The sequence below is a fragment of the Plodia interpunctella genome, chromosome 20 (genome assembly GCF_027563975.2).
Source record: "Plodia interpunctella isolate USDA-ARS_2022_Savannah chromosome 20, ilPloInte3.2, whole genome shotgun sequence".
NCBI lineage: Eukaryota > Metazoa > Arthropoda > Insecta > Lepidoptera > Pyralidae > Plodia > Plodia interpunctella.
This window is the reverse complement of record NC_071313.1, coordinates 197437-216575: the sequence shown is the minus strand read 5'-3', so window position 1 is coordinate 216575 and position 19139 is coordinate 197437. Positions and strand designations below refer to the sequence as shown.

The 19139-nt window shown below is 36.2% G+C and overlaps 1 protein-coding gene across 2 annotated transcripts in view; it reads right to left on the bottom strand.

Annotated features, from left to right (window-relative positions):
* The window catches only part of LOC128678835 (GAS2-like protein 3), a 67647-nt gene that overhangs the window by 8866 nt on the left and 39642 nt on the right, over positions 1–19139 (bottom strand). For both annotated transcript variants that reach the window (XM_053760666.2, XM_053760667.2), the window contains exon 3: positions 5037–5431. In XM_053760666.2, the coding sequence (XP_053616641.1) occupies positions 5037–5418 (382 nt within the window). In that variant the 5' untranslated portion in view covers positions 5419–5431. The remainder of the gene's footprint in view (positions 1–5036; positions 5432–19139) is intronic.

Sequence of the window (19139 nt, the reverse complement as noted above, 5' to 3'; positions counted from 1 at the left end):
GGACGCTTTCTGCAGGTGTTTGATACGTGCTTCTCAATGTGGAATGTGGATACAAGTTTTATTTCAGACAAATGAGACACGAGGTCAATATTATTTAAAACATAAGTAATTTTGTGTTTACAACTAGTAGGTTATATAGGTGCTAGCTACGGCCCACAGCAAATTACAGTTTCTATCAAACATACATTTTTATTAAAATATTTTTGCAAATGATGGTAAATAGTAGAATACCGATAACACCAAAGAACAGTTCCTAGGCAACAGCAGCTTATCCTCCTCCCTGAGAATGATGTTGCCATTTCCATATCTCGTAGATCCGTCCTCAATACCGTCATGACGGGTAGAATAGAAGCCTGTCACACATTCACGCATACTGCACATATAATAACGGTATGCAAAGAGTGTCAATGTGCGCTCTTATGGTGCAGAAATATATTATGGTTCCGCATGCTTATTGCATATTATAGCCAGCGGTATTTATAAAATATACCGTTACTCGATTTAATTACGACCAGAGCAACATAAATACTGCAACAATGTACTACTATAGGACTATGTTGCAGTTATTGTGATAGTTCATGCGCCATTTAATGAAGTAAAAAACAAGGCACGACTGGCTACGGAACGTATTACATTTTGCAGATCACAACGTTTATTTGTCATTTAACCCTAACATACTATAACATACAGTGTTCTTACCTATACGGTATATTGTTATTTGTATGTCCACTAGCATTAGCTACGTAGCACAAACTACAGTTACAGTTCACTGTATTCGGTTAATTCCCATTCACAAACTTTATCATTATTATCATCAACCCTTTAACATGTCATAAGTGCCAGGACTTTACAATCATTAAATTTTTTTTTGTGTACCGTGTCTTCAAACAGAAAGACTTATTACTATAATAGTTTTAATGTTTTCTAAATCATAGTTAGATTATAAATTTATTTTTCTACATTTCGGAATCGGCAGTATTTCCTTATACCTACTTCTGATCTGACGGGATATATATATATATATATATAGCGGACATAATGCTGATCCCTACGTTGCAGTTGGCAGTGCCAGTCTGTCTGAGACATCGAGTGCAGCAGATGCATAAGTTATTACTGATTGCGAATTGTATTACGATGTCGTCAAAATTCAGAAACACAAAAGACGAATTTTATTTCTAAAACTTGTGTGTGTTCTCCGAACCCTAAACAATATTCACTGAATCTAAACAATAAAGTGTTATTCACATAAATAACGCCGAACCCGCATTCATTGTTCAATAATTATACTTCGTTAAGATTAATTAAGCTCCAATAACAAGCGTAATAGAAAAACTTGTAAAGTTAGCGATAAAGCTAACAAGTGAACGATGTTCATTAAGTACTTAAGTGCGTCATCGTCGCGACGTCGGTAATAATGTAATGACCGGCCGGTAATCACTTAACTAAGAAAGTTCAAGCTGTTTAATTCAATAGATCTCGATCGATGTGCTTGTTCATCGCATTAAATTAGGATTGAGGAAATTTAGTTGTTTCATCAATATCAAATTTCCACAAAAACAAATCAACGAAGGATGACTATATTTACTTGTTCTTCAGTTGACACGTTTTCCAAACTTTAGTTTGCAGTAAAATATAGGTTTGATGAGCACGTGACCGCATAGTTTTAAACTAGAGCCAAGAGTACTTTAAAATCTTTGACAGAGACAAATAATTTTTTTTTCATGAATGATAGGATATGGATGAAACTGTTTTCAAGAGTAGTTCTATCGATCAATGACCCCTGTTCGACCACGTGATGCATTTGTTTACTTACCACGTGCACTATATCGTCATAGCGATTATATGTTCTATAGCACACGCATCGACAAATATATGTATAAGTATTATGTAATGAAAATTGAATCTGCCACACAACATGTTGTTTCTTAAAATTCTTTGAGAATAAAAACTCGAAAATGTTTTCTTCATATACAGGTTCTCATAGATAATGAGTGATTACCTTCTACATGGTAGACGCTCGCAAGAAATCGATATGAATCACGACACGAAATCCGATACATTACAGACCGCTTAATTTCACATCGATTACGAGAATCCGCGACGAAGCTTGAAAACTGAACCTATGTTGCTACTTGATGGTAAATCTTAAGTATTTGGTTATAAAGTTTGAATTTTCTTAAAGACGAAGACGAGACGACGCTGAAAACATGGAGATATGTATTTAGTATTAGCAGTTGCGGAGACACGAGACGTAAAGACAGGGTTGTCATTGGGTTTCTTTTGCTATTATATTTTTTATTGCTAAAAATAAAGACCTGGGGTCCGCTTTTAATACTGTGTTGGTTGGTGAATTAGTCCTAACTAGTAAAGTTGTAGTAGTCTGCTAGTGACAGAGTTGACGGTCGTATTTCACTTCATGAAATAAACTATCTCGATATTATCAATTGAAATAAATTAGTCCATCTCAATCACTAGACATTCTGAGTGGCTCTTGAAAAAGGTTTTTCTTTCACTATCTGTTTTCTAGAAATAGAAAAACGTATAATAACAGCATCCATAGATTTGGTGATAGCCCTAGGCTTCGAGGAGATTCCGTGACAATCTGTCAGACTTGGTACACGTGTGAAAAGTTGGGAACACGATTAGATAATGCTGATCGCAGGCTAATAGCAACAGACGAGCCGGGACGGTCGTGGCAAGTTGGAGAAATTTAAACGGTTATACGGCTACAACTCAACGGCTAAATATTACGTGGATACTAATATACCTACAGATAAATTATTGGTGATATGCGAAGTCTTTCTAAGGAATATCTTTGAAGGTGGAAGACAGAGATACCTATATAGATGAAGGAAAAAATGAATTATCTTGTAACTGAGTACTTAATTGGCAATTAAACCCTTTATCCATTAGTGCTAAATTCGACGTTAAAAGAAACGCTCTTTATATTACAACAACATCAGAACAGACAATAAAATCTAGTTTAGTGTCCATTATCACCAATTGTAGAATCCTACGCGTTCTGAACGAGATCCAATTTAGACGTAAATACTGCCACTGCGAATTACTCACTCTAGATAAAGTAGGCTAAAATTATTGTTGAAGGAATATGACATATCCGGACATACATTATATCCTTATGATATAATGTATGTCCGGCTGAAATCTTGCAAGATCTCACTGACGACACTAGCTTGTGCTAAAATGATTTATAGAAAAATCCAACGCCTAAAACTATTGACTAGCTATGACATGAAAAAGTTGAATGTGAAACAAGCGGCAAGAATGTTTTTTAAACAGTGGAAATCTGTTTGTAGTCGGAAGAGATTGCTCAGAGAATAATACAGAAAGAATACGGTTGCCAGTACATTATGACCGATACTTAACACACGTGAAGATTATGTAAACTTCTTACTCGACTAACTGTAAATATACTTGTTTTTGACTGACACGTCGAGTTATGTAAAGCTGGGGCATCTGAGTAATTTACCAAATGTGGTTAGGCGGTTAGTAATGCATTCAAATACCTTGCTACTATTATAACGTGCAAACGGCAAAAACCGGTCATACTCGAGTTAGTCCCATCAGTCACAAACATAGCATCAATGAGCTCTAATCTCCTGTGAAACAAACACATTTATCAACAGGAACAAATCGAATTCTGTTTAATATCGATATAAATCACGGGAATTCGAATGCAACAGAAAATGTCAAAAGTTATTCGACGGAATGGGCAATAGACATCATCAACTTCCAGCAACCCCTTACTGTCCACGAAAACAGAAAATTAAACATTACTCGTACAATCGCGATTTTTATGTCTTGCTGTAAACGTCATAATAATGCATGGCACAAACACATAGTATCCATCCGCAAAACACTCATTGGTCTCTTGGGTGGACCTGAATCGTAAGCAGCGCCCACGCTGCATGCCGCAAAACGTTACGAATATGGAGCGATGATACCATCGCAGATATGCCTTTGATGCTAGGCTTCACAACCGCCGACCGTGCTAATGGACCTACATAGAAGATTTGTTTTTGTTGTAGCCTTTCTTTAATCATCGGCTATATGAAATCAATTAACTTACTATGAACCGTTGAGTAAGAATAATAATAATTTTTATTGCCATAAAAATTATCTACAGGCCTACCTACTTTTACGGAACGATTAAAATGCAGTGCTTAGTTAATTTAGGAACCTGAAGTGAATCGCATAAGTATTAAAAATCAACTTGATGGAACGAATTTGCAGTTCAGTTTATTTAGGTCCTGAACTGGGAGATGATAGTAAGCACCCTTAGTCCTAGGTGTATATAGATACAAAGATAAAACATAGCAAGAGATTTTTTTGCAATGAGATATGTGGTGCAAGAAAATGAAAACCTTTTTTTTTACCAATGTAAATAGAACCAAGGTTTTAATTACAGTTATTTACGCAACGGTAATTTAAATGACAGTTTTACTGTAGGTAGGTAAAACTGACTGCCCATATAAAAACTAGAAGTAATGACCCTTAGAGATGAATATCAGATGAAGTATGTACTCGTAATTCGGTGAAACTCGTATAATTGCGATTTCCACGCGGCTACTGCCGCCGGCCACTCGCTACTGATATCATCAAGTATACACGTAGTTTGGAATTTATGCATGGCACAAAAACCACCATTCACTAAGGTAGAAATTCAAAAAAGTTGCTTTTGTTTTGGAGGTTGAAGTAAAAGACGAGTCGTCAATGAAGGGCACCGGCTCGCTGCGCCGGTCAGTTGCTCACGTATAAAAAAATCGACAATTTTGACATTTGTTTATTCTCGATTTTGCTTCATAGTGCATAGATTGGTTAACATCCAGTATTTTTCAGTTCACTTCAAAAAAAAATTTTTGGTATTAAATCGGGGAAAATATTAGCCATCAACATACCTTTGATCCTACCCAACATGATAATGCTATTAGTTTATCAATGCTGGTAATAAATTGTGCAACGGATTTTTATGAATGAAATAGATGTCCATTATGCAGGTAAGAGTAAGTACTCACCAACAGTTTTGTTGATCCAGTCGGCCAAGTCCTCCTGCAGCGGGAACAGCTGCCTCGCCTGCGAGTACAGGATCTTCTCCCGGTAGAAGTCCTCGTCCTCCGAGCACGGCGCCTGCGCGGCCAGCGCGCAGTCTGCCCGTTCGAAGCTGCTGCTCATCTTCCTGTTCACGACTATATCACTATGTCCCACATATCTTTCCTCATCCTTCCCTTCAAAGTTATTCTTCACGTATTCAAATGCATTTGTCCGCTCGAAAGCATTGAAGATTCTGTCGAAATTCCCGCTCAAAGGTCTGTCAAAGTTGGTATCGACTGGTGAAGACACCGGTCCCCAGGACGTGCGGCTTCCAATGGCCGTGGGCCCGCAGCGGTAGTGCGCCATACCACCCACCGACCTGTAACAGAACACGAACACTATTAAAATGAGAACTATCAGTAATGAACTTTTTATGACAGTGACATCACTGGGTAATTACTTTATTAATGTGTAGTCGTTGCTCCATATTACGAATGGCCTTCGAAATTATAAACGAAGATTTGGTTCAGATACTTAGAAACCTAATTTGCATGTCTGACAAGGGCTATATTGTTAAATCTGTTTCGGTAACTAATGGTGTGACGAAGGTCGACAGAGACCAATTAAGACACAAAGCTGCTGATGGTTTGACGGAAAATATTAACAATGGCAAGTGATCTTTGTAATCTGTGGCTTTAATAAACTGCCGGACAGACCATTGTATTTGCCGAGCAGACTAATAACAGAGCGGCATTCGGAATACCGAAACAGTTTTACGTAAAAAGAAGAAAATTATTACAATTAGTTGAGGTTATCGTTTAAAATTTACATATAGGCGTTTAAAATTTCAATAAAATATACGCAAAATGCATAAGGAAATCTTGTATTATTACCTTGCGTCCCATATCATTCATATCACATCCTATTTAACGTCGTTTCTTCAAAGCTTTACAAAACGGACAAATCATGTTATAAAGCTCTTAATACCGCGATACGAGTACATTAGTCCGATAGGACTAAAAGGCTATCGGATATCAGTCCGCACAAGCCTGGGCCTTGAACCTGAGGCGGCGGTACATCAAGGGATGCCCTTATACAGGCTGCTGCTGTCAGTACGTGCCCAGCCCACCAAGGGGCCACGACCAGGCGACGCGTTCCGGGTTCCCACACTAGTCTATTTTATATAAGTCGGTAGAAACCAATACTTCATTTTTAGAAAGGCTCAGATTACAGAAATATTTTTTGTGGCTTTTCCATTTTATACGACGAAAACTTAATTTTATTCATTTTAGATTCTTCAGCGACTTTACATTTCTTTATAAATAAAATCAATTTACTATTTTTATTATAAAGTTGACTGTTGATCTTAAAATATAATCAATTATAATATTAATTACTATTGTGAAGTACCTACACTACATTGTTCTTTTGTTCTGTAATGATGAGTATACGACTTAATAGCCACCTCTCATTATGACGTGTTAGGCATAACTAAGTAGAATTTAACTAATAATAACAGAACTTAGTAGCGCATCAGGAAATAAAGCTTGCAAACCTATAGACATATTTTACCAGAAAAGAGAAACGGTGCCATACTGTGTTATTTGTATAATATGTATGTATTTACTACAAGTTCCTCGAAATCTCGTCCTAGCGACATTTGGGAAAGTATTCATGAATACTTTCCCACCAACAACAGCCAACAAAACTGTTGGGGCTAAACGAAATAGGAATTCTTTATGCGGCAGGAATTCTTCGCACGACGCCATGCTGCCATGCCTCACGACATCGTGACTTCTTCCCGATCTAGAGGATTTTATTTCATTTTTTATTAAGTAAATGTGCAGGCAGAATAATCCAAACAGAAGTATTTGAATCACACACGTGAATCCCTTGAGTAATGTTACAAAAATAAATATTATTATGATTACCTCGATTCCTCTTGTCACCTCAGCAGATGTCTCGTAACACTAATAAAGCGCTAAATCGTTTCATACGACCAGCTCGGCCACAAGAAATAACTTGCTAAACATCAGTAGGCTTAATATATAGTACTACAGAAAAGTAGAAATTAAGGTTTTCGTGTGTAATCAATTTTGATGTCATTCGCAACAGATGGGACAAGCCGGCACCGCTTCCCGCAATAACACGGAACCTAAGAAATCGATCCATTCAATTGGGACAATATTTTGCATGAGAACTTCACTAGTTCACATGATATTCGTTTCTAATACAAATGTGTTTGAGTATAGAATGCCTTGTAGAATGTCAGCACGCGAGGATTGCAAGCAATATCCTAAGGTATTTTTGCTTTCGTTTGCGGTTTGGATCAATATTGTGTTTATTCTTTTTACAATTAGTTGCAGCGAACGATTATGTGATTACTAATTCCCACATTAGTCAAAAGAATTCCAGGATTTTAAAATAAATTATGTACCTAATGGCCTGGATCCGACACGGTGTCTTTCAAACCATTATTACAAAATCATCTGCAGTTAAGCAAATGTCACTAGGATTTTACAATATTTTTCATGTTTTTTGTATGTATTGTTTATATTCTTACTATATTGTTAGCATATTTATTTCGAGATTAAAATCGTCAAGACATGATGACTGAATTGACACTATCCAACAGAAGCCCTTTCAAAAAGACACATAGTTTTTGGGTTACATTACAGAAGCAGCTCTCCTTGGCGCGTGCATTCGCTGCAGTCAGCATTGAGCGTCAATCACACAGTACTTGAACCTAAGTTCGGCCCACGCTTGTGCGATTAGGTCAAGTTGAGCGAGACATCGAGAAAATCACCGATCTCACATATTGAGAGCCCTTGCTGGCCCTTAGCCTTCTGAATAGACAAGGCAAGGGCTGGTCGACATTACTCTAGGTTCTCAGTTGTTTATCATTACATTTCGAACGCAGTATAATCGACGAGAAAGATCACGATGACACATCTCACAAGACAAGAGTGATGTCCTTATACACCGAGAATTGAGTCTTCATCGACTTCACAGTCACTATCTCAACAGTACCATAGTTTATCGCAGGCTGTGTCATCTTGTTTATCATTATCATTAACACCTTTCCATCTATGGATTTATTCATGATTTACTATGTTTATTTTTGGACCTTTAGCTTATCTTATAATTTAATTTAAAAAGACGACATTATGCCCTGAGAACCGAAAATTAATTATAGGTGTGGTAGTACTTTTTTATCGTAATTTCCAAGCCACTATTTAATTTTATTGCTTTTCTATGAACGCTCAAAGCCCTAGCACTCCAAAGCAGCAAATTACCTCGTCAAAGGACGGACGTTGAAGGACTCTCAAGGGTTTTCGTATTTCCCGACTCAAATCAAGTGCACTGCAATTGAAGTCTAAACCTAATTTTCCAAAAATCAGAAATTTCATTAAGGAGTTGTTGCATGACACTATTTTTATTATTTATACTTAATTGTGAAGTATCGATATTGTGAATCAACTACATACTACGAGCATGCCTATATAATAAGATAGGTCCATATTAAACGAAGAATTCGTTTGCCGCAAGAATTATTACCAAATTGACTGTTGTTCATGAACCTTTACTAACTAATGTAAATAAATGCTGAACTTATCCCACTAAACAAAAGTTCTTAGCAAAAAAGGAAAAATCTCGTGGACGGCATAATAAATCAAGCGAGGTCGGTTTCGCAAGCTTCCTCCCTTTAAGGCAGAGCTAGTCCTGACTGACACCAGCCCAGGTTCATGTTGGGGTGGGAGCTAGTAGAGCTTTGAATAGTACAGAACCGTTTTCATCGTACAAAATTATCTATAAGAGGGAAGAAACCAGGAAAGATATTTATTTATCATAGAAAGGCAGTCGCAGCATCCGTAAAATGATTCACTTTTTTATATAATGAAGATATGCTGTACCTATGATTTTTATGCACAAGAAGACCAAACATTAAAAACAAAATTAAGGAATTTATTGAATCTCATTGCTATTAAACCTTTATTTATTTTTCTTCTCAGTGTGTGGATTATACTAAAACCAATACAACGTCACCGACACGGCATTGTCTGCGGCGTCCTACGGGTCCTGCAAGTCTATTGGTTTACTGATCACACATGACACCTACCAGCTACTGGCATGACCTCATCAACTCGGCCAGTGTGAGCTTGAGCTAACGACCCGAGCGTTGCTCCCGCTCTTTAATTGGATAAACGCATTCGTCGCAGGATACTCTACTACTCTACTAGTCGCTTCATACGTAAGGACATTGCGCGCATTAGGGACAATCCATGATTCCTCGTATGGACTTCCTTTCTCAGAGTTGTTCTAGCTAGGATGAAGAAAAGCCATTTGTATGTGAAAAATTATGGGTTTAAATGGCAAAATTTTCGTGATAGATTAGTTATGTGCAAGTATTTCTAAGAATTCAGGTGTTTGTACTTACAATAATCTATCAATCAGAGACGACTAGTCTACAGAAAATCTCAAAGAAATGACGATTAACATAAACTTAGATCAATCTTTAATGTTTCATCAGTTCTTTTTCATAAATCTGTACAGAAAATACATACAATACAGTATAATTTTATTAGTTACGTTAAATAACTTGTGGAAAATTAATTAACGAAGTGAGGTTACTTATATCAAAAGTCTATGCATTGCAAGATTGACGCACTGTGTGTAGGCCAGAATCAATTTGCTTACAATTTGCACAAGGATTAAGAAAATTACATGGCACTACAATGCTTGATATTGTGACATCAGAACTGTACCTTTATAGCTACCCAATTGTACGTAAGACTAATTAACAATAGATTCTCACATTCTGGCTTTTTGAAAAACCTTGTTAAAAATGTTGTTCAATTCAAGTCCAGATTTATTACATAGCCTAAAAACACTGCAAAAGTAAATATAAAGTCGTAAACACCCTCGAGATCTGAGAGGCAGACGAAAGATTTACTGAAGTGGGATCAAGTTTAAACTCTCAGTCAACAAACAGCGGATGACGAACACCAAATGTCTCGATTACGGAAATAGTTTTCGGATAGTTGAAAGAATAGAAATCGTACGTCATTATTAAAATGAGTTTTCTAACTCATGAGACTCATGAACTCATTTCGGGCGAGAATTTTTTTATAACTTTGGTTTGAAATTACCAGTGCCATATTATTTCGTTTAATTGTTATTTATCTGAATAGGTCGGTAGAGAAACGGATTCTTATATACTACTTAGAAACTACTGGCCCAATTTTGATGAAATTTGACGAAACGAGATATAGACGAAGCCTTAGGCTACTATTTTATGGTTTTACCCGACCGCAACCGGTGCGGACCGTTAGTATGTTAATAAGTCAATTCCTTCCAGTTAATCTGACCAGCTATCCAGATGTCAATAGATACATAGAATATCTCCAGGAAACGTGTTCATTTTACAATCAACTGTAGTCAATGAAGAATCATACCCAGAAGACATTGCACCAGGAACCGATTAGTTCACATCTCTATCGATTCACTACTCGAGTCCAATTGGTTACGTCCAGGAGCTTCCCGACTTGCCAGGTCGATGGCCGAGAAGATTGCATCCTTAGCAAGAAACACGGCTTCCTTGATTTGTAAAGACAAAAACATTGTATTAAACACATAAATCAGTCGGGTGATGTAGGATAACTACAAAACTCTATGACAGTAGGTATTTGTTTTAATCGAATTTTGTTAAATTAATTCCAAAGATAGCGTATAATTTAATTCTGAAACGAATCACTATTTTCTTGTTATTAATCGAGTTAAAATCTAAAAATCCAATTTGAGGTTCGAAGACGAAAAACAGTCAATGCACTTAGATTTACAAAACTTTTGAACAAAAATCAAAACCTGGTTCGCTGGTACAGGTTTCTGAACATAATCAAAAGCGTCCGAGCCGCTCACCTGACAAATCTGTAATCAGATATATCACAAAAAGTGAAACCCATATGGAACCGGTCCCTACTCGCGGATCTTTATCAGACTGGAAAAATTAGCGAGATTTAATTGTAGTTCACTTAATTATAGCAGACGCTTCACGCGGAAGTAAAGTATTTAGATCTCGCGGGCTGTTGTAATCTCCACTAGAAGAGCTAGAAGCAGTTACAAAAAGTAATAGAGTAGTTATGTATTTGCTATTAACCACGTATAAATTATCATGTTCGAATTCTATTTTAACTATTAAGGATTTGACAATTTTGAACACAGATATAAAAACATTTAAAGCTCCTATTTTGAATATTGGAAATTATTGAATACTGCTACACGAACAGCAACGGGCGCAATTTATTGTAACGTTATCGATTTCAACCACAATCCCAAAAGGAGCGTTACTATCTTGCACAATGTGCGGAGGTTCAAATAGGAAAGGTGTCAGTAAGCCAACCGCAGTGGTCACTCTGATCCTCACTCAGGGCTGTCACACGGACAGATGCTGATCTTAATCGCTAAAGCGATCGAAAGATTTCTACGCCTAGTTCCAACGGCAACTCGTTTCGGGATGAATCAAATTAGCCGTTGGTTCATCAGGAGGTCAAATTTTCACCCAAAGTGTCGTAATAAATCAAATCTTGACGAGTCCTCTAGCATTAACAGGCTATCAACCCTACCGCCACCACAACAGATTTCCCGTCACAACTCACCACATACTCACTTTCGTCTGCGGTCGGTTATGAATTTATGATCTACGAAATTGTGTTAAAGAAATTCAATATTGAAATAGAAACTGAGGTTTCGTAATCAGAGCGGCTTGAAGCAAAAACAAAGTTGTTCATTCGATGAAAAGAGATCATTCGTTTGATGGTTAAGATTTTGTAAAGAGAAAAATAGACTTTTGAAACCAAAATTTAAAAATAAAGCTCATGTATAATAATATATTACGGATAACTAATTTTGTCATTGAAGTTTATTATAATGACATTAAATTCACGATATTTGATTGAAATCTTTATATTAATAAAATGTATAAAATTAATTAACCTTTTTGAAGAGATGCAACGCACACAGGATATTCAGTTTTATTGTGCTATACTTTTTATAAAATATTATAACTTTTGTGTATTTTAGATACTTCGAATAAATGATTACTTATTTATTGTTATTATAACATATCTTGTTATCATTTTGTTATGGAGAAATCGTACGCTTTTCTTGTATTATGCGAACAATTATATGATGAAACCTACATTATCTGAGTTCCCTTCAGATCTGCTTGTCTATTGTACATTGTACAAAACACAACGTAAGTGAACTCCGACAGGTCATCAAAACGCAGCTCATTGACAAATGCACTCGATCCATCAATGGGCTCATCAGACCGTCTCCCCCCCCCCCATCCTCGCAGGGCGCGCCACTTCCGTTGCATGTTGCATCGCCCTTTGTATGGTACAAACTACTATTGTTGGCGATTCTAGATGACGCTTGGATAAAAAAAAATATATTTTTAAACAAAATATCGCATTCTAGGTCATTTTTCTTCATTGAATACTCCATCCAAATCAAATCGCTATTCTATTCAAAGGAAACAATCAATTACTCATTGCATTTGCATTCTAATTATGGTTGTTCTACTTTTTCCGTAAAGTTTTCTGCAGATGTTTCTATTTATCGAAACAAGGGATCTTTATCATGGCTATTAGTAGAGGTACATACCTTCGACCGCTGTTGTGGTGCAATTTGAGCCACATAATTATTTACCGACTGCACCATCTATTTACACCACACACCCACTCAACCTCTCCCATTGTACTCGAGTGCAAACTTCAAAGTCTAACAAAGCCATTCTTTTTCTCCATATGCCACTGGTAATAAGAGCCACAATGGTGTCTGTTCATTATTTGAAGTCTGTGTACGGAACCAATTTATTTTACGTGGAAACCAGCCGCGCCCGCCATGGCAGTGTTCCCAACTACTTTCAAAATGCCCTTAAGTTGTTTAGATATTGGATATCCTTTATGGAAAATTAATGCTATTCAAAATCTTCAAATTCCTTTTGAAGGTTTATTCAAAATCTTCACAACGAAACTCTTCCGAAACACGGTTTATTATAATTACGAGATTTTGAGATTTTACTTTTTTCTTGCAAGAAAGGTTATTTGTCCTTTTTCTTACTCTTGGCAAAGGTCGATGGAAAAATGTCGCGGAAATCGGCTAAGCAGACTTTTTAAACCGAAACTGTAACAGTCTATTCTTAACACGGTATTCATAGATTTTATTATTTTGCCTGAAACGGGGAAAAGCTAGACGTTGGCAACATTGGTCTCAACCAGAATTGGATAGTATTTTACGAGCCATTCGTTTGTGATGTTTAGTAATGGGAGTTGGTGCTACGTCTAGACTGGGGGAATGAACTACTTATCGGGGTCATGTTTCATTTTATGGCAGTCACACCATTGTTAAAAAAGGAGTGTTATAACGATACGACTGTTGTAATGTTACATATATAACATGCAATAAGTTGAATGTCACTAGTTCCTCTACACCTGCATAAATAAAAGCGATTGAAACTTTGAAATATTTGGCCTGCATTCCCAATAGCCCATATTTTTTGGAGCTGGTCGTTTGAGACCGTATTATTTTGTTTTGACTTGCTTTCCCAATTCCAATTGCTGTAGTATGAGATGAGGCTGATGACGCCACAGATAATGATGTGTCGGTGACATCTTATTCGACATGCTAAGAAGAATTGTTTTCCCGGTTTTCAATCACCCGAAATGTTCCGAATTATTCCGAAAACGTTTGCTCCACTGAGCTGATCTTCAAACCCCAATTTAAATGAAACAGGTGACCCATCACTAGGTTAAAGCATTATTTCCTACTCAGTCCACGCGCCTTGTATGTATGTTTATGAGGTAGTTTGTATGCAACAGGACAAATCGGAGGCTTTCATCACCTGGGAAGTGGCGCTGGGCAACACATCCATGGAATAGTCAACATGCGTTTAAAACTTAAATCATCGTTAAATGATGGCAATTATTTTGTTAATAAATTGTCTAAACTACAGGGAAAACTGCATCAATCCATTGTTTGGTTTAAAAGAAAGTTTTAACACAGACGACGCGCCGGACGACGTTTTGTTTTATATGTAGTGATTGAATAAATACTAAACTTATACTAAGATATCGCTTCTTACTTCAACTCACTAATTCCAATTTTTTTCAAATCAGTCAATCGTAATTATTTGAAGCTTGTTTTCTTCATTAAATAAGTTTCTCTAATATTGTTGAAAATAATCACATTTGTATATTTATCCTTACCCATGAAAAGTTTGAAGAATGCTTATTAATTTGTCCATTAGGGCGACTTTCGAGCTTATAATAGTTTATCTTTTAATAACATATTAATTATATAGTTTTCTAATAACATTTACTTGTCGTGCAGTAATTAATTATTTCTGGGATCTACACACTAATATCCTATACGGTGAGTTATATACGCGGAAAGACAGCGACCGCAAAATGCATACTAACTCCACATAACGAGGGAAATGGTCCATTCATAGCTCCAAGATCTATTCACGTCCAGAAATATAGAATAATAGAAAATAATGGAAAGTTACGCAATTTTGAAAGCGAACTTCAGATTTACATGATAACTCGCCGGTCGTTTGATTGGTTTTTGGACTGTGAAATATTGAGAAATAATGGCGATACTTTATACTTTCTTTCTCATTTAAATAGTCATTCTTCGAGTTTCAGCTAACTACGGATTTTATAACACTCCCAGTATTATACAATTCGTAGCTTTTGTTTCAAATTTTCTGATCTCTCATTGGCCGACTGCGTCGGAGCTAATAATCGGTTATGTTGCCGTCTGACCTGTGTGCTATTTTAATTTTTAATAATGCCGTTGCTCGATGTCACTTACTGGATTTAAGAATAAAAAGGTTTAAAAATAAAACGGCGGTTAGCATTAAAATGAACGATGGGGCATTAACCGATAAAATTCCCACATTAGTCAAGAGAAAGTGTCATTGTTTGCTATCAGTAATGACCGATACAGGAGAAAGCATCAATTTGTACAAGCCATTAAGATTACATGCAACACAAACAGGTGCGCCGGTGCTGCTGCGTCTGTGAGATGGGCGGCTCGCAGTGACGTCACTGGTGTAATCAGTCATGGGCAGGACGACGATGGCGGTCATGGGAAACAATCATGAAGCTATAGATAATACTAGAGATCGCATTGCATCGCATTGCACCTGCACACTTGTTGATTATATTAACTTGTGTGTGAAATGGAGAAGGCAATGGCAAACCACTCCATTAATAATGCCAAGAAAGTTGTTACATGTGTTTCATTCCATGTAATGACCATGACCCTTAGTCATGAGGAATACGACTATAAAGAAAAAGATATAACTTATAGCGTACATACTTACATACATACAACAGAGTTGCGTAGGGCATCAAACGAAAGAGTTTCATGTAAACATTGGAACTTTTGAACACGTTCAAAAATCTAAAGAACAAACCCAGCCTTATCGAATAAAATCTAGCTTTAATTAGGTCAACTCAGACCAGAGCTATTATTTTAATATCCTGGAATCTCCGGCCCAAGCAAGGCCATCTCCATAACGGGACGAACCACCTCAGAGGATCTATTTATACCGACTATACAGCAGCAGATGGTGAACAAACCCGGAGCAGGACACATGTCGGGCCAGATGGCGCCTACTGTCTGTTATGTATATTGAGGGTGAGAATATAAAACTGCGATATAAGAGCTTTATAGAAAATCCCGTAAGGAATAAAATTTTGGGGTAAATAATATTACTTTGAGATAAAAGGAATGTTTATTTTGACGATATTTGATCCATGGACACTAATTTGTAAGGATTTCATAAAATACTTTCAGAAGTACACAAAATAATAATAAATATAGAGGAACGTTACGTTTCCTTTTTTAGGTAGTCTTGTAGTAAAATAGATTGTTTGTATGTAATCTGGATATACTCGTAGATAACGGTCGCCCTTGATGGAGTGTGAAAGCATCAAGACGGTTTCAGTAACAGGAAGTGACGCAATCAGTTGCATATTGCATACTAAACATTTTAAAATTCTTATGATAATGTTAAAAAGATTATACAAAATACTTGAAAATAATATAATAGATACAAATAATTCTTATTAATTTTCAGCCCACATATACTTACGCACTGCTTACGTACTTACGTACGGGCTTCCCTTCATTGTCCCCTATTACTCTGGTCCTGAGGCACTCTCATCCATCGTTACCCAAACAATGTCATGCGACGAGTGAGCTGCTCTTTTTTTTAGGAATTTCAGGGTAGATAACGGTTGTTCTTCTCAATAGCATATATCTAGATAGATCTCTACAGTATATGAAAGTTTTTTTAAGTATAGTTAAGTAAGTATAGTATTTAGTAATTAATAGTCATGTAACAGTCACAGACTTATTGCATTATGAGATTTGTCAAGGGAACAAAGCTGGTTGACGAGTGTTGTTGTCACGGAGAGTCAGAGACAGTCAGTGCTCTCGTGATAGACACCGTCTCGGTTATCTTGAGATAGTCATGTTTTCATTATTCGCCACTAAGGTTTTCATATACTTTTGTGGAGTTGAAACTTTATCCTTATTATCATCATTTCAATTTGCTCCAAGGACATAAAAAAGCGAGCCCAGGCAGATTGTGCAGGGTACTTGTATCGAATCGATAACATAATCGACAAACAGTCGCCGCGGGCGATTCAATTAATACCCAATCGATTCAAATCGATCTATCTCGGCCTGCCGCGATGTAACGTGGCGTGCTAAAGGACGCTGATTGCAATTTATTCGCTCGCAATTATTTCATTTTCCACCGATTTAATTCAACGTTGACGTTTATGTAAAAGTTACGTGATTAGATTTTTGAACGGATGTTAAGATTAAATTATGATTGAAAATTTTAAGACCGGTATACACTATAATGTAAGGATTTCACGCAAGAAGCATTTCGATGCAATTTCAAGACATAAGATAGGACGAAATTAATATATACACGAATTCCACCTCATACACAGAAAGAAACAATGCAAACATTGCCTCATTTTTATAAGATCTCATTTTTGAAATATTTAATCAGAAATAAACAGATTGTTAACACAAACAACCATTCATGTATGAGTCATCGGCTGGGAAACCGCTTTGGAAGATATTCGTAGTCACTAAATTTTATGTACTTTGTTGATGTCTTTCGTTCCATACCTTTCCGCACCTTAGTTAACGCCTTGACAGTAAAGATAGCGGTTAAACATAAATCAATTCGCCCAATTTTAATATAGTAATAGGCACGAGGTTTCGACATCATTAAATTATTGACTAGAAATGAGTTTACTGCAATTTTTATAGTTAATCTATATAGTTTACTTCAAAGTTTTATAGTTAATCTGGATTACACTGGAAACCACTTCACTTCTTCTAATTAGTTAACTCAGTAGCGTTTCCAATGTAAGGCTAACAAGATTACTAAAACTCCCGTTGCCTGTTTTTGCCCAAACTAGTTATACTAGGCTATCATGGACTGTTGACTAATACATCAACTTTCTGCAGCAGTTCTTACCACCATAAGTGTATGTGTTCCTAGTACGGGCTGCCGTATGCGGTATACAAACTTTCTTCCGTAAAAAAGAAATAAATGTAGAATTAACACTGTAGCAAAATTACCTTGTGTAGATTACATAACAACATGGAAAACGTTGAAAAAACCTGCACTTTCTTTGATTATCAATCAACTTGTGTGTAAAACTAATAAGGCATTAGCAAACCACTAAAAGTGCCAAGAAAGTCGTTGTATGTGTTTCACTCCACGTATGATGATGATAAATCAATTATTTTAACATTGTTTTATATAAAATATACTACTGTAATGACTACATTTGCAATACTCGCTGAGTTGCTATGATAAGAACAAAATTGTACATAACACCTGTATTGTAATTATGACTCATAGTTGGCAAATAAATGTTTGAATCTTTGAATCTTTGAAAAAAATACTTTAATGTAAATATTGTTTGTATTTGAGAATATTTATGACATGTATATTTATGCATGTATGATCTTCTAACGTGATAAAAAATAATAAAAAAAGTAAATAATATTGGTTTTGATTCCGTCGGGGAGATGACTACATAAGCTGATTAATCTTTGCATGTTAACGAGAAGAAATTACGCAAACGATAACAGAAACAGATTCAGCATTTAAAAGTAAGTCAAACACTGAATCCAGTTACATGTACGTTACATAACCGTAAGTTTTAATAAGTTAAATAATTCAAAAGATTCTTCGCGGGCACCCATACGTCTCAGATTCCGCTGAGTCAGTTGCCGAACCAATGAGATTTATGCATAGGCCCAGGCGTTCTGTCGACGACAGACATCGTACATAGAAAAATGTATTGTGACTTTGATTCCCTGTAGTGGTAGTGTTAAGGATTTAAAACCACCGATGACAAATTCCCTATGATAAAATTTGACCATGAAACCATCATCTATTTGAACAGATTCCATAATTCCTAGGACAAGATTTCGATACAAATGGTAGAAAAATTCCTCGAAATATATTAGCTTAAGTTAAATATATTTAACTCATCTATTTGAACAGATTCCATAATTCCTAGGACAAGATTTCGATCCAAATGGTAGAAAAATTCCTCAAAATTTATTAGCTTAAGTTAAATATATTTAAAATTCACTGCACATAATACAATGTGTTAAGTAACAGAGGCGGATGAGCATTATCTAAAAGTTTTCATCGTCATGCATTTACATATTCACGGTCGCTAATAAGAAATGGGTTAAAATGTTACATTTAAGATTTAAACAATTTCTGATAAACATTAGGACGTGAATAATTCGCGTAATTTCAGAGATGCAATGTTGCAACTGTATTCCTATTATTAATTGCGCGTAAACAGGCTGCGGCCATGATGTAACAACTAATTAGGGTTAATATGCTATGCGTTATAATTTGTGAGCGCATCTGAAACCAAACGTTCTAGAAATTTTGTTTACTTAATTTATAAATCAATCATATCACATCATAGTTACATATACCTATCACAAAACAAGGT